Genomic DNA, 14365 nt, shown 5'->3' with positions numbered 1-14365 from the left:
AACTTCTGAATTAAATTTAATCCTGAGGGCAGTGGGAAGCCAGGATTCTAGCTTCACAGCTGATTGGACGATGATGCGATTTACAGGAAACGAGCTTAGTTTTGGATATAATTGTGTTTATTAAATAGTTATATTTGGGATGTCCAAGTGGAGATATCCCGTAAACCCGTAGATAAGCAAGTTAAAGAAGAAAGCTGATTTACAAGTTCTCTGTTACCTTGTAGATGGTAATTGAGGTCTTGGAAATGAATTAGATCATCTAGGGGAGGTTGTAGTGAATGAGGAATAAGCAGAGGGACCGGGACCCTGAAGGACAAACAGCAGAGGAAGAAGAGCCACCAAAGAGATTGAGAATGACCTGCCAAAGAAGTAGGGGAAAACCCAGGCAGTGTGGAGGCATAGAAAACAGGAGAATGTTCCAAGGAGGGAGAGTGATTGACAGTACCAAATACTGTAAAGAAGTCAAGTACTGTGATCAAAAACTGTTGAAAAAGGAGTGCCATCTTTTTAAAAAATCTTTTTTCTTTTATGTTTTAACTCAATCCATCCATCCATTCATCCATCAAACATTTGTTTTTATTATTTTTTAGCTGGAAAAGAGGTTGGAAGTTTTTACTTTTTTCATGCACCTCTTTTGAGTGTATCCTTTCTGTATACGCATAATTTCCTATAAAAGGGACTGTGGCATACAGAGTGTTCTTATTGTTGACACAAAGTGGGGGAGGTGACAGAGAGTTGTTAACTTCTGCTCCTTCCCTGGAACTCCCAAACCTTTGAACGGATGTATCCTTCTGTGTCTTTCTCGATGTTCTTTTGAGCATAGACATGCATGCATATGCATACTTTCAGAAAATGGATCCTGTTCTACTTTTTGCTTCTTTAACTTACATGTATAGCAGAAATCTCTCCAAGTCACCTATTAACGTGTGTAACTGCTGCATAATATTCTGTGGTATGAATGTATCAAAGTTAATTTAACAGTTGATGGGCATTTGCTTTGTTTCCTTTTTCTTCCCACTAATAAAGTGTTAAGTAAATATCCTGGTGTAATTCTTACTACATCAAATATCTTCCATATGATGCTTTTATTTCTGTAGGAGAGAGTTCCAGTTGTGAGGTGATTTCTGCAAAGGATGTGTACTTCTCAGTAGACATTTAGTAGATGTTTCCACATAGTTCTCCAGAAAGGCTGTAGCAATTCACAGTTCATCGTTGATGTAAAAGTGTGCCCTTCTTTCCACCTGCATTAGGTATTATTATTTTTTTCAGTAAGGTGGGTGAAAAATGATTTCTCTTTGTTACTTTAATTTCACCTCCCTGACCACTCCTGAAATAAATAAAGCTTTTCTTTTTTTTCACCCTTATGGCAGATGTTTACTGAGCACTTCACTTGAGCCAGGCACTGCGAAGTAAACAAATCATTGAAGTCAAGCAATTACTAGACGGTATCCACCCTTAGCACTCTCAGGGGATGGTCCTGAGGTGCTGAATCCCCAAATTCCTGAATACCTCCACAGCACATGTGTTTGCACATGCAGTACAGCTCAGATACAACTGAAAGACTTAACTGACCCCATCAGACCCTTAATGGTTCCTTCTATATGGCTAAAGACATTTAGAAAGCATTTTTCCTGGCACAGAGCTTATCTGTCTTAAATATTAGCATTTCTTCACTTTCGTCTCCAATATTAATCATTATATTTCTTTTAGGGGCCATGTTTCGTAAAACAACAAAGTTTTTAATCACTTTATGAGTTGCTGAAACAGTACACCTGTTTTTTGTTTAGTTTGGGTCATAACCCATTAGTTATGAAATCTCATAAGAGGTTAAAGAAGGGAGTGGAGAGAATAGAATAATTATAATAATCAAAGTGCATCTTACACAGGGTATTTTGCCTTTTGTTTATGTATATATGTGTGTGTGTGTCCTAGGGAGTGATATAAGCAGTAGCTATTACTGTGGGTCACAGTCAAAAATGTTTGAGAGACACTGATGCAAAAGGAAAAAGAAACAAGTTCTGTTAAGCTGTGGCTCCTGGCTACTCAGTTGGGAAGCTCTCCAGCAGGTTTTCTCCTGCATACCAGAATTGTGGCATACACGTTTCATGTTAATGCCTCAGTACAAGTGCAGATATCTGAGTGTCCCAAATTTGGGGTGGAGGAGGGAATATTACTTGGGAATGGCCAAATTTTTCTGGTTTTAAACCCGTGAATATCAAGGATCTACACACAGTGTACTGTGAGATTTGCAAAGGTAAATACAGAAAAGCACAGAAGCGCAGTGCCTAATACAAATGAGTTGTGATGGGTAGGGTGGTGGGCAACTTCTCAGAGGAGGTGATGGGAGAGTCAGTTAGGAGTTAACGTGAGAAAAGAGAGGTATTCTGTTCTAGGAAGATGTAATAGGTCCACAAGGGACAGAGGTGTACAGAGTCAGTGGATTCTGGCAACAACAAATAATTGGTTATAGCAGTTATAATTGGTTTAATAATTGGTGAGAGAGTGGTGGGACAGGATTAGAAAGTGTTTGGCTATGTGAAGATACTTGAATTTTTTTTTTTTTTAACTGTCGCAAATGAAAGTAGTTTTGGCTTTATTATAAGCAGTTTGACAGTCATGGTGTGATACAAAGGTTACCCATGAATTCTTAACGCCTGTCAATATAATTTTATGTAGGAATGCCAATTTACTTTCTGTAATATTTATGACTTTCATAGTAAGAAAAAGCAGTAGACCAATTTCTGTTTTGAAAACTATTACTACAAACATCAATATGTCCTCTTTATTTTCTACTAAGCACTTTCTTAGTGCTTAAACGTTCAGTTTTTACTGAGCCAATATGCCTTTGTCGAATTGCACTGTCTGCCAGAGAAGGATGATGGATAACATTTGATGCCTTAGCCCTTGTATATTTTGCTTTTATTGTAAAAACATTGCTGTCTGTTTTAAGGATCTGTTCTTTTCATCTCTCATCTTGTGGGCTCCTGGAGATTATAATGTTCTATATTTATCACAGCATCCAATTGGTTTTACAGTAGGGTCTTAATAAACTACTGGCAATTGCTAAAAACTCTTTGAAAAGCAAATTTAAAAATTGACTGGGGTTTGTATCAGATACTATACAGCTCTATAAATTAGTTGTGTTTTCCCCCAGATAATTTTTGACTTTTAGAAATCGCAGTTTATTAGCAGTGGAAAAGAAAACCCCTTTGGCAGCATAACACCCTTTGAGATCTCATCCTGTCCTTTTAAGGGTAGATTTAGTGTGTCCCTCGTTGCTTTAATTATGGAAAATACTGGGATATTAAAATTTGCATTTTCCTTATGTAGTTTAAAAAGTTCTTACTTAAAAAAAGCTTGATAATAGCTACGCCCATTGTTCCCACCTCTCCTTGCTTATGAAACTGGGTAAGCGAACTCTCTTGTACCATGCTTCCTTGATGTAATTGGGGTGCTGAATGATGAGTTATTTAGTGCTGAATAACAAATTACCCTCAAATTTAGCAGCTTACAACAACAGATATTTATCTCACGGTTTCTGTGGGTCAGGATTCCAGGCACGGTTACACTGGGCCTTTTGCTCAGGGTCTCCCATAAGGCAGCGGCCCAGGTGTTGGCGGTGGCTACGGTCATCTCGGGGCTGGGGGTGGAAGTCCGCTGCCTGCACACTCAGTGTGGGTGTCAGCAGGATTCACATCCTTGACGGCTATTGGGCTGGCTCTTGGCTGGGGCCCCCCTCAGTTCTTGCCCTGTGGAGCTCTGGAGGGCAGCTCACCACATCTTGCTTCCCTCAGGTTGGTCAAGAGAGGATGAAAGAGGGGGAAGACAGTCTTTTTGTAACCTAATCTAAGAAGTGACGTTCTACCATGTTAGTGGTATTCTGTTCTTTAGAAGCAAGTCACTAGGTCCGTGTCTCCTGTTTGCTAGTTTCTGTCTGCATGTACACGTGCCTCTTTTTAAGGGAGTGGCGTTTTACTCTTCATTCGTTGTGCGTCAGATATCACAGCAGCCGACCTTGACCAGTCGGTATCAAATGTGGATGTTTGTAGCAGACACGGAGGTAGCATATCACTCACAGTTATTTTTATTATTATTATTTTTAATGTGTTGAAATGCCAGTAGTTTCAACTACTTTGTAAACAGAAGCTTTTAAAAGCAAGCTTTCTAACAGGGAACAGTTGTCTTAACAAGCCTTTACCTTGTCTCCAGACTCCTGCCAATTGAGTACCGTAATAAAAAGAGAGTTGTTTGAATGTCTTGTTTTATTTAGAGACAGTGGCCTGTAAGATCATTGTTTAATTTAAAATCTTTTCTTTCCGTTTGTATTTTCTGCTAGATATTAAGGTTAAGACACACCACAGTTGTAACAACAAGGAAAAATGTTACAGCCTTAAGACGTGAAACTTACACAGTGGATTTTATTAAAAAGCAGATTGAAGAATTCAACATAGGAAAGAGACACTTAGCCAACATGATGGGAGAAGATCCAGAAACTTTTACCCAAGAGGATATTGATGTAAGTACAGTTACTCTGTTGGAAAAGTAATTGTTGTAGAGTTTTAAATACCGAAAGCTGTCAGACTGTCAGAATAAGGAAAAATGCCACTCTACTATTTTGCAAGTTGGAACTGTGATTTCAGAGAGATGCTACTCTGTATTTGAAGCATTATAAAGTATAGTGAGGTTTAGATTTTAACCAGAAATGGATACTTTTCCTTGATTCCAGGTCACAGGAGCCACTATGAATGCTTATACATGATTTAGAAACATTTATCCTGTTGCGTAGTTTTTTTTTTTTTTAATTAATTAATTTTTATTTATTTATTTATGGCTGTGTTGGGTCTTCGTTTCTGTGCGAGGGCTTTCTCTAGTTGCGGCGAGCGGGGGCCACTCTTCATCGCGGTGCGCGGGCTTCTCACTATCGCTGCCTCTCTTGTTGCGGAGCACAGGCTCCAGACGCGCAGGCTCAGTAGTTGTGGCTCACGGGCCCAGCTGCTCCGCAGCATGTGGGATCTTCCCAGACCAGGGCTCGAACCCGTGTCCCCTGCATTGGCAGGCAGATTCTCAACCGCTGCGCCACCAGGGAAGCCCCCTGTTGCGTAGTTTTAAACTCAGCTTTCTTACAAAATGATAAAACAAATGGTAAGTTTATAGGAAAAATCCCATAAGTAAACCCAAGTCCAGAGTTTTTATCAGCCTAACTATATATTTGAATTTGCAAAGTGAAGGCATGTTCTAAGCGATTTGAGAGTATGGTTAAAATTCTGTTCCTGTTCCACCTAGTGCTAGGACTCTCACTTTGTTCTTCTTTTTCAAGGTCATTTTGTCTATTCTCTGCCCTTTGAATTTCCATATGAATTTTAGAATGAGCTTGTCAGTTTCTTCAGCGAGCCAGCTAGGATTTTGGTAGGGATTATGTTGAATCTCTAGATCAATTTTGGGAGTATTGCCATCTTAAGTCTTCTGATCTGTGATCATGGGATGTCTTTCTGTTTATTTAGATCTTCTTTAATTTCTTATTGTGATGTTTTCCAGTTTTCAGAGTTTGTTTGGCATTTCTTTTAAGTTTACTTCTGAGCATTAATTGCTTTTTAAAGTTATTCTATTGTAAATAGAATTGTTTTGTAGTTTTTTGGTGGATTTCTTAGGATTTTCTACATATAAAATGTTGCCACTGACAAATAGAAATAGTTTTAGTTCTTTCTTTCCAATCTGAATGCCTCTTATTTCTTTTTCTTGCCTAATTGCCCTGGCTAGGACCTCCAGCAAAGCTGAATAGAAATAGTGAGTGGACATTCTCACCTTGTTCCTGATCTTAGGGAAAAGCCTTCAGTCTTTCACCATCGGGAATGATGTTAGCTATGGGTTTTTATAGATGCTCTTTATCAGGTACTGGAGATTCCTTTCCATACCTAGTTTGCTGAGCATTATTATCATAAAGGGGTTTTGGATTTTGTCAACTTTTTTTTTTTTTTTTTTTTTTTTGCTTTTACTGAGATGGTATCTTTTATTGGTGTGGTATATCACATTACTTGATTTTTTTTTCATTTTCTTTATCTATCTTCTTTATCTTTTTTTTGTGTCTTTATTTACTAAATTAAAATAGGGATGACTATCTCCACGTTGTTCTTAGGACTAAAGAGACAAATACAAACCCAAAAAAAGTTTATGACATAGCAGATCACAAAGTCAATCATAAAGGACAAACTTGTTTTACCTGTAATTTGCCCTGGGAATCATGGAAGCAAATGAAGATTTTTGTTTGTTTTTTTAACATTATTCAATGAAACATTACTTCTTAACAGCCAACCCTTTTAAACAAAGTGTTAGATGTCAGTTAAGACTCACAAGAATCAGAGATTTTAACTATATTTTAAAGGATGTGGGTTATTTATTTATTATTTTTTGCAGTAATTGACTTAGATGTTAAACCAACCTTGTGTTCCTGGAATAAATCCCACTTTGTCTGGGTGGGTCATCTTTTTTATGTGTTTCTGGAATTGGTTTGCTAGTGTTTTGCTGAGGATTTTTGCATCTAATTGATACTTACCTGTATTTTTCTTTTCTTGTAATATCTGTGATTTTGATATCAGGGTAATACTGGTCTCACAGAATGAGTTGGGAAATTCTCTTTTATTTTTGGAATTGTTCGTGAAGAACTGGTATTAATTCTTCTTTAAATGTTTGGTTGAATTCATCAGTGAAGGCCTCTGGGCCTGGGATTTGTGTGTGTATTTCTGCTTTTGATTTTTGATAATTACTGTCTGCTTTTAAAAATGGTCCTCCCCTCTCTCCTTGTGACCTGTGTGTTCCTGAGTAACTGTTCTCAACAAGAGGATCCCACTGCCTAACTGACTTTACCACTAAGGCATTTTTGAGCATCTCTTTACTACCTTTTTAGGTGTACATGGAATATATTTAGCTCACTGAGAGAAACAGAATCATTCAGTAGTTTTGTAAATCTATCTGAAAGGATGAACATTTTCACAACGTAAGTATTACATATGAATTATGTTGTTTAGAATGGTGTGAGTTCATTGTTTGGCTGTTTAATCAGAATGCTAGTTTGAGATGTTAAAACTATTTTCATGAGGATTTAATTTTTACAGAGTAGACATGACCTATAATTTAATTCAATTACCTAGTTAAAAGTCTAGGTTTGCTGTATAATTTTCACGTAGGTAAATTAAGTGCCATTGTATTCAGATTAAACCATTTGTTATTTTATGAATTTTAGAAACTGGTTTTTCCTTGCTACTAACCAATTGCTAAAATAATGATTGCTGCAGTCATCTGTGAAATGCATTTAGGCAAAAATATTGAAGATCTAAAACAGTTTTTTTCGTATATTAAAATACTTAAAAATTTTTTTCGTTAAGGGGTTTAAAACAGACAGACATTGGTGTCTTCATCTAAAGGATCCTTTTTGTATTATTTAGAGAAATCTAAAAGATTCTGTCATTCAGTCAGTTAGAAACAATATTTTTAGTTCTGCTTCTTAAAATATTGAGTTGTTTTCCAGAGAAGATGTATTTAACATCACACAGTAAATGTGAGAGGTGACAGCTTTTCTGTAAAACTCTGTGTGTGTGTGTGTGTGTGTGTGTGTGTGTGTGTGTGTGTGTGTGTAGTGAAAGTAAGTTGATGTTATTTTGTGTCATTGTGCTAATAGAACATAATAAAAATCTTCCTTGGATTTAGCCAGTAAAGTAATGAAATCATGAATTGTTATGAAAAAAATCCAATCACTTCTTTAAAATACGTAAAATATTTTAAAATGAAGCTGCATTTCTTGTGAGGGATATAGATGCAGAACACGTAGAACTTTGTGGTTAAATTAATCTTCTTTTAAAAGATAAATTTGTTGTAGTTGAAGTGACATCCTAGAAAGATGCAGAACCTGGCATTAGAAGAGTCCTTGCAGCGTCACTAACTCGCGTCGTGATGTCTGACAAGTCACAGCACAGTCACTAGGTTTCCTCATCTCTAAAATAATAATAGCTGCTCGCCTACCTCAGAATATAACTAAGGAGCGTGAGATTAATGCGTTATGTTATTGTTCTTATGGCAGATTTTATTGTAATAAATAAAATCTACCATGACTTGAATCAGTCACTAGTTTTCTAATTGCCTTGGTCATACAAGTCTTCCATGAGACAGAATGTTGGGGAGGAGAATCTGCAGTCCTCTTGGGAACATTGATTTATCAGGAGCCACTTCAGCCAGAGTTTGCATTGTACTGTAGGGTGGTGTGTTGTCTCACCTCGCTCATGTCTGAAAGCCCGTGTGGAAGTGTGATCCCTTTTCCTTGACGTGGGCGACTTGGTTCTGCTGTGCTCGACTTTCCTACAAATGATTGATGTGCTTCACTCAGTCTCACATTTTATGTCAATTAACTCTTCTGGCATTTTATTAAATTAAGGGGACCTTCTTTGACTTCTGAGTAGATGTAAAAGCAAAAGAGGGCAATGACAGCCAACTGTTACCAAAGCACTGAAAATATATGGGAATTTATCATTTTATAGTTCCTGTTTTCATTTATGTATTTGAAACTATTATTTTTGTAACAGTTTTGGCTGTGTATATAACCTGAAAGAGAGACAGTATAGCTAAGTCCTATTTAACATTTCCATACTGACAAAATGCTTGGTTATTTCTAAAGACAAAAATAAATAATTGATATCCAAAATCAGGAAAATATTTTAAGCTTCCAGATAATTTTCAGAAGAACATTATGGTTGCTGTTATGTATTTAGATATCGTGAATGCTTTTTATAATATATTGACTTTTAATATATAAATTAAAACTAGGTATTGTAATTTGTCTCTTAATAATATGATCAGGAAATTAGATATTCTACAAAAGGGAATTTCCTAGATGAGAGAAACTTATTTTTAATTGTTATTTGAAAAGAAAAATACCACCACTTACTGAAAACCTCGTATGTATGTGCAAGATGCTGTCTGGGAGCCTGATATACATTCGCACGTTTAATCTTCATAAAAGCCTACAGAGTAGGTATTTATTGTTGAGGAAATCAAAGCTGTACATGGTGTTTCTGTATCCAAGTCTGTTTTTTCCACACTTTCAAAGATTAAATTTTTTGGTAACATTTTCTAAAATAAATTGCGGTCTCCCCAGCCTTACTTAGTAGAATTTGGAGAGTATAATTTAACCTTTGAGAGCCTCAGGATGTTCCTGTTTAGAGTGGTTGTTAAACGGCGGTGCCCCGTAGTGTGTGTTTGTCCCTGTACTGAGTGGCCTGGCTCTGCCCTGGCCCCTTTCCTGTCAAGGTGTCTGTCTTGGCCTCTTGCCGCCCCCCTTGCCTGCTGGCCTTCTGGCGTAGCTAAGGTTGTTAGGCGTGTGGGTGAAAACTAGGAGCCACTGGACTCAGCATGAGGAAATCATGAGTTTATAGTAGCCACTTCCGCTCTTCATAGGCCTTTTGCATTGATTTCTACGTTTACAACTTTATTCCAGAAGGTTGAGCTTGAATAGAAATCTGGCCTCTGGCCTCACTGAGTGAAGTGTATACAACTTATGTGTGAAAATTACACCTAGGTAATCTTTTATGCTGATGCTCCCTTAATTTAATAAGCCTTTAAAAAAGAGTACTGATGTGGATTAGTGAAAGAAAAAGAAATATGACAGGTAAAGTTTATGAATAAAAATAATTCTGCTTGTCACTGCTGATATTTAAAGGTACATTATTTAGAAGTATTTTTTATCATTAAAGCTACAGCGTTGTGTATCTGCTAGAAATTTTTTTTTGCAAAATGTTTAATGCTCAATCATGGCATTAAGTTTATATGAAAAATATCCTTTTTAGTTGGTGAAATAGCAAATTAACTAAAAAGAAATTAGGTATAGATATTCTCCATTTCAAAATAGTTTAATTTTTGCCTAATTTCTTAAGTTACATTGAAAAGAAAGGAGTATGGAAGTATGTTAATATAAATGTTTCAGACATTACATGAAATTTCTAAAAATCTTATATTTGTATGGAAATATGTATGGAAATATGTTAATATAAATGTTTCAGACATTACATGAAATTTCTAAAAATCTTATATGTTCTGGTATAATGTTATAAGTAATAATCCTAGTTATTACTTTAAAATGTATATCTCAGAAATAACTAATTTTCTTGTCAACTGCATTATTATGAACTTTCATCAAATCTTTAACCGTGGTCATTTTTAAGTCTTTTGTCATTTACAGACAGTTCTGGGTGTACTCTGATGATTTTGCAAATATGTTCCTATAAAAGGGTTGCATCTTCAAGAAATTCATGGAAAAGACTCTGACAAGTACAGGTTTCTGGTAACTGACTGTACTGCTGAACTGAATGAATAAGCATTTTCAGAACTCTAATGAAAAACTGATGAACTCATAAAAGTGCTAACAAAATATCAAGATGAAAAAAAAAATGAATTACATGGGACTGAGTGAACTGATGAGGATGAGTATAATTTTTGTGACTTTCTGTCTGAATTTAAAAAAAAAAAATCCCACAAGGGCTCAGAGGCAAAGAATATACAAATCAATTTTCACTGCAAAGTAAAGGGGCTGTTACAGTGGAGGATTACTGGACTGAATGTCAATATTATGACATAGTATGAGTGTGTTTCATGTTTGGTAATTGCAATCATTGTTGCTTTTGTTGTGGTCATCCATGTACAATGCTTGGTGTCAGTCTATTTATCTCTTGTAAAAATAAAATACAGTGTGTGTGTGTGTGAAAAAAAATAAAAAATAAAATAAAAAAATAAAAAATAATAAAAATTAAAAAAAAAAAAGAAAAGAAAGGAACCGCCTGCTGCGCTTTCCCTGTGAATCACTGGTGCTGTGGTAACCCCCAGAAGATCTGATGGGAGGACAGACAGGTCCCTCTGGCAAGCCGTGTAGTGTATGTGTGTTTGGTGTCTTGCTGAAAGTACTCAGATGCATGCTGAATATTTTGAAAATAGATCTTAATGCCGTGTTTCTCAACTCCTGTGCCCTAAATCTTCCCCAGGTGATGGCCAGATGTTGATCAGTGTGTGAAAAGTATTCTTGTCTGAGACAGTGTGTGTTACTGCGCGAAGTCTGTCCAGTGAGCATCGAGCTGGATGGGGCTTGTAATTCAGTGTAAAGCGGTTACAGTTTGGTCAAAAGAAGAGTCTGTGTGTGTGGGAACTGTAAGAAGTAGCCCCATAGTATGTGACAGAGGTGGGCACAGATGTTTTCCTCAGCTCTTGACCCAAGGCTCAGGGCTGGCCAGTGGTCAGGGCCCTGGAATTCCATAGACGTTGTCACACACCCGCCGTGCCGGAGTAGACACGTCTGTGTAGTGTTGTTCGCCCTTTGCGTCCTTTCACGTGTACCATCAAAACTCTTTTTCTCAGAATCGTGCTGTAAACACAGAAAGGTTGAGGACCGCTGATATTTGCATTTTCCTTTTTGAATTAAGCTTATAAATTTTAAGTTGGAGACATTTCGGTTATATTAAATATTATGGATACAGAATTGCACTTGCATTTACTAATGTCTTTATTTGGGAATTAAAAGTTAAGTTCTGCGTTACTCTAGAATTTCAGGAAAAAAGCCAGCAAATTGATATATAATACTGCTGACGTCTACCAATTACTTTTTAATTGGTATTATAGACCTCCTTCCGAAACCTGAATGTTTTGTTCTCCAAAGTGTGAATATGCCGTGTGAAGTTTCTCTAATTGATTTGCTGTGCCCATTCCATTTGATGTATCATTTTTCACAATATTTCATAATTTGTGCTCACTTCTAATGAACAGAGTCGTTAGGACAGGCATGTCTAAGTACAACTGACAGCTAACATTAGGTGCCAGATGCAGTTTATAAAGCTGTGTAGAACTGTAGAGAACAGTTTAAATAAATTAGCACCTGTACATTAGTCTCACTTGCTGGTAATTTATAAGCGAATCAGTAGAGATGACATTTAGGTAAGTCATTGATCAAGTTAACAGCTGCAAACCCACTGCCCAGCTGGGATACCTAATTAATAGAGATTGCATTCCTGACCCAGTGCTTCCTTCTCTGGACTGAGTTTGCAGTTCTTTTATACTTTGACATAAGCCTAAGAATATAGTTAAATACTTTGCCTTCATTTTAGGGAACACTTGAATTACCAGTATTCTAGTGAAAATCCAAAGATGTAAACAACATGTTTACAAATGAGAATTAGTTTATTCTGTGACTTACTTGGATTAGTTTTTTTCTTTAGTTTACATTCTTTTATTTTAATCAGTACTTTTTTTGTTTTGGATTCAGGTAAACCATGCCGTAGTCTAATAAATTTCTAAAGGGTTCTATACTTGTCACTAAATGTGTACTCCACTTTTTTTTTCCTCCCTGGGAGAAGCAAGGTTTTTTGTGTTATGTTTTTTTGTTTTTGTGACAACCAACCATTGAACCTAAGCCATACATATGTCTAACAGTGTTTTCAAATGTGACATTACTTTAAAACACCTGAGAACTTCGCCAAGTTGAATTCCATACAAATTCCAGAACTTAATATAGGAAATATTAAGCTAGAGCTTACTGTAGGAAAATGCCCTTTGTTTTCTATTCCTGTGGCTCAGATTTTCTTCTGAGTGAATGTAAAACTGAAAGATTAAGGCAGCAACAACCTTAAATCAGAGTAAGGCAAGGTTTAGTGTCTATTTCAGGTATATGTTCATGGATATTGATGATGTTTGAATACCAGTGTGTTTACCTACAGGCCACATCTAAAGTCTATTCCTCAACTGAGAATAGGTCTCTTGAAACAAATGCTAAGCCTGAAACAAATAAAAATGTTAGGCTAGTAATACTGTTTTAAAGCTTCTTGAAGAATCATTGAGTCCCAACTGATACATGTATTTTTGGTTTTTGTTTTTGTGAAAGGTTGGGTGTTTCTTAGTTTATTATTTTTTTAAATTAATTTTGTTTTAAATTTTATTTATTTATTTATTTATTTATTCTTGGCTGTGTTGGGTCTTCGTTTCTGTGTGAGGGCTTTCTCTAGTTGCGGCGAGTGGGGGCCACTCTTCATCGCGGTGCTCGGGCCTCTCACTATCGCGGCCTCTCTTGTTGCGGAGCACAGCCTCCAGACGCGCATGCTCAGTAGTTGTGGCTCACGGGCCTAGTTGCTCCGCGGCATGTGGGATCTTCCCAGACCAGGGCTCGAACCCGTGTCCCCTGCGTTGGCAGGCAGATTCTCAACCACTGCGCTACCAGGGAAGCCCTAATTAATTATTTATTTTTGGCTGCATTGGGTCTTCATTGCTGTGCGCGGGCTTTCTCTAGTTGCGGTGAGCGGGGGCTACTCTTTGTTGTGGTGCGCGGGCTTCTCATTGCGGTGGCTTCTCTTGTTGTGGAGCACGGGCTCTAGGCATGAAGGCTTCAGTAGTTGTGGCACACGGGCTCAGTAGTTGTGGCTCTCGGGCTTAGTTGCTCCGCGGCATGTGGGATCTTCCTGGACCAGGGATCGAACCCGTGTCCCCTGCACTGGCAGGCGGATTCTTAACCACTGCGCCTGGGTGTTTCTTAGTGTAAATAATAGTTTTTCATGTAGATTGTTCAGAAGTGAAAAAGTACTTATTTCAGATAATTGTGACATTTCTGTTAATCCATCATGGTTGATAAACTTGGTCCAAGTGGGCCAAACCACAATTCAGATGTGAATGCCAATTTTCCTCCAATTTTAAGATGCTTGAGAGGGTATAGGCCATTTCCTGCTGGTACATGTTCTCTGGTGCCTGGTAAGTGCCACACACACACCAGGAATCCTAGAACCTAACAGTTGACAGGGAGGTTAACACTAGCAGAGTCAGGTATTTCCTTCACCACCTTCCTCCAGTGGTTTTCTGGTTGACTTAACTTCACTTAGCGAAATATTTAAATTCTGCATTTTTTTATCATTCTAATATAGATATTTCTGAATAACATATCAGAAAACTGCCTTAAAAAAGACTGTGTTTATGTTTGCAAAAAGAAACCTATGTATGTTTTTTTCCTACTCCAGTATGTATTTTCTTACTTCTGTTTCTCTTTCTTACACCAGTGGCCACATTCTAAGTATATTTCTTTTGCATCTTGCTTTTCTCAGTCTTCTGTTACGGCTATAGAGTACTTGATGGCATAGATGTACCTTCATTTATTCAACTAACCTCTTGTGTATGATAATTTGGTTGTTTCTAGTATTGTGTTCTTATAAATCAATTAACAGCCTATGCTGTGTTGTTTTATATTCGTGGGGGTGTATCTTCAGGGTAAATTTGTAGAAGTGGAATTGCTGCGGGAAATGTATATGTAGTCTTGTCAGATGTTAGCAAACTGCCAACCCTGGAGGTTGGACACTCCCAC

At 37.2% G+C, this 14365-nt stretch overlaps 1 protein-coding gene across 1 annotated transcript in view; it reads left to right on the top strand.

Annotated features, from left to right (window-relative positions):
• Positions 1 to 14365, top strand: part of MRPS9 (mitochondrial ribosomal protein S9) — a 47703-nt gene that overhangs the window by 656 nt on the left and 32682 nt on the right. Inside the window, exon 2 of the mRNA XM_082357464.1 lies at positions 4337 to 4516. Within this exon, the coding sequence (XP_082213590.1) occupies positions 4337 to 4516 (180 nt within the window). The remainder of the gene's footprint in view (positions 1 to 4336; positions 4517 to 14365) is intronic.

The sequence above is a fragment of the Balaenoptera borealis genome (assembly GCF_965194805.1).
Source record: "Balaenoptera borealis genome assembly, chromosome: 15".
NCBI lineage: Eukaryota > Metazoa > Chordata > Mammalia > Artiodactyla > Balaenopteridae > Balaenoptera > Balaenoptera borealis.
Note: the sequence above shows the minus strand (reverse complement) of the source record. Positions and strands in the feature narration are given on the sequence as shown.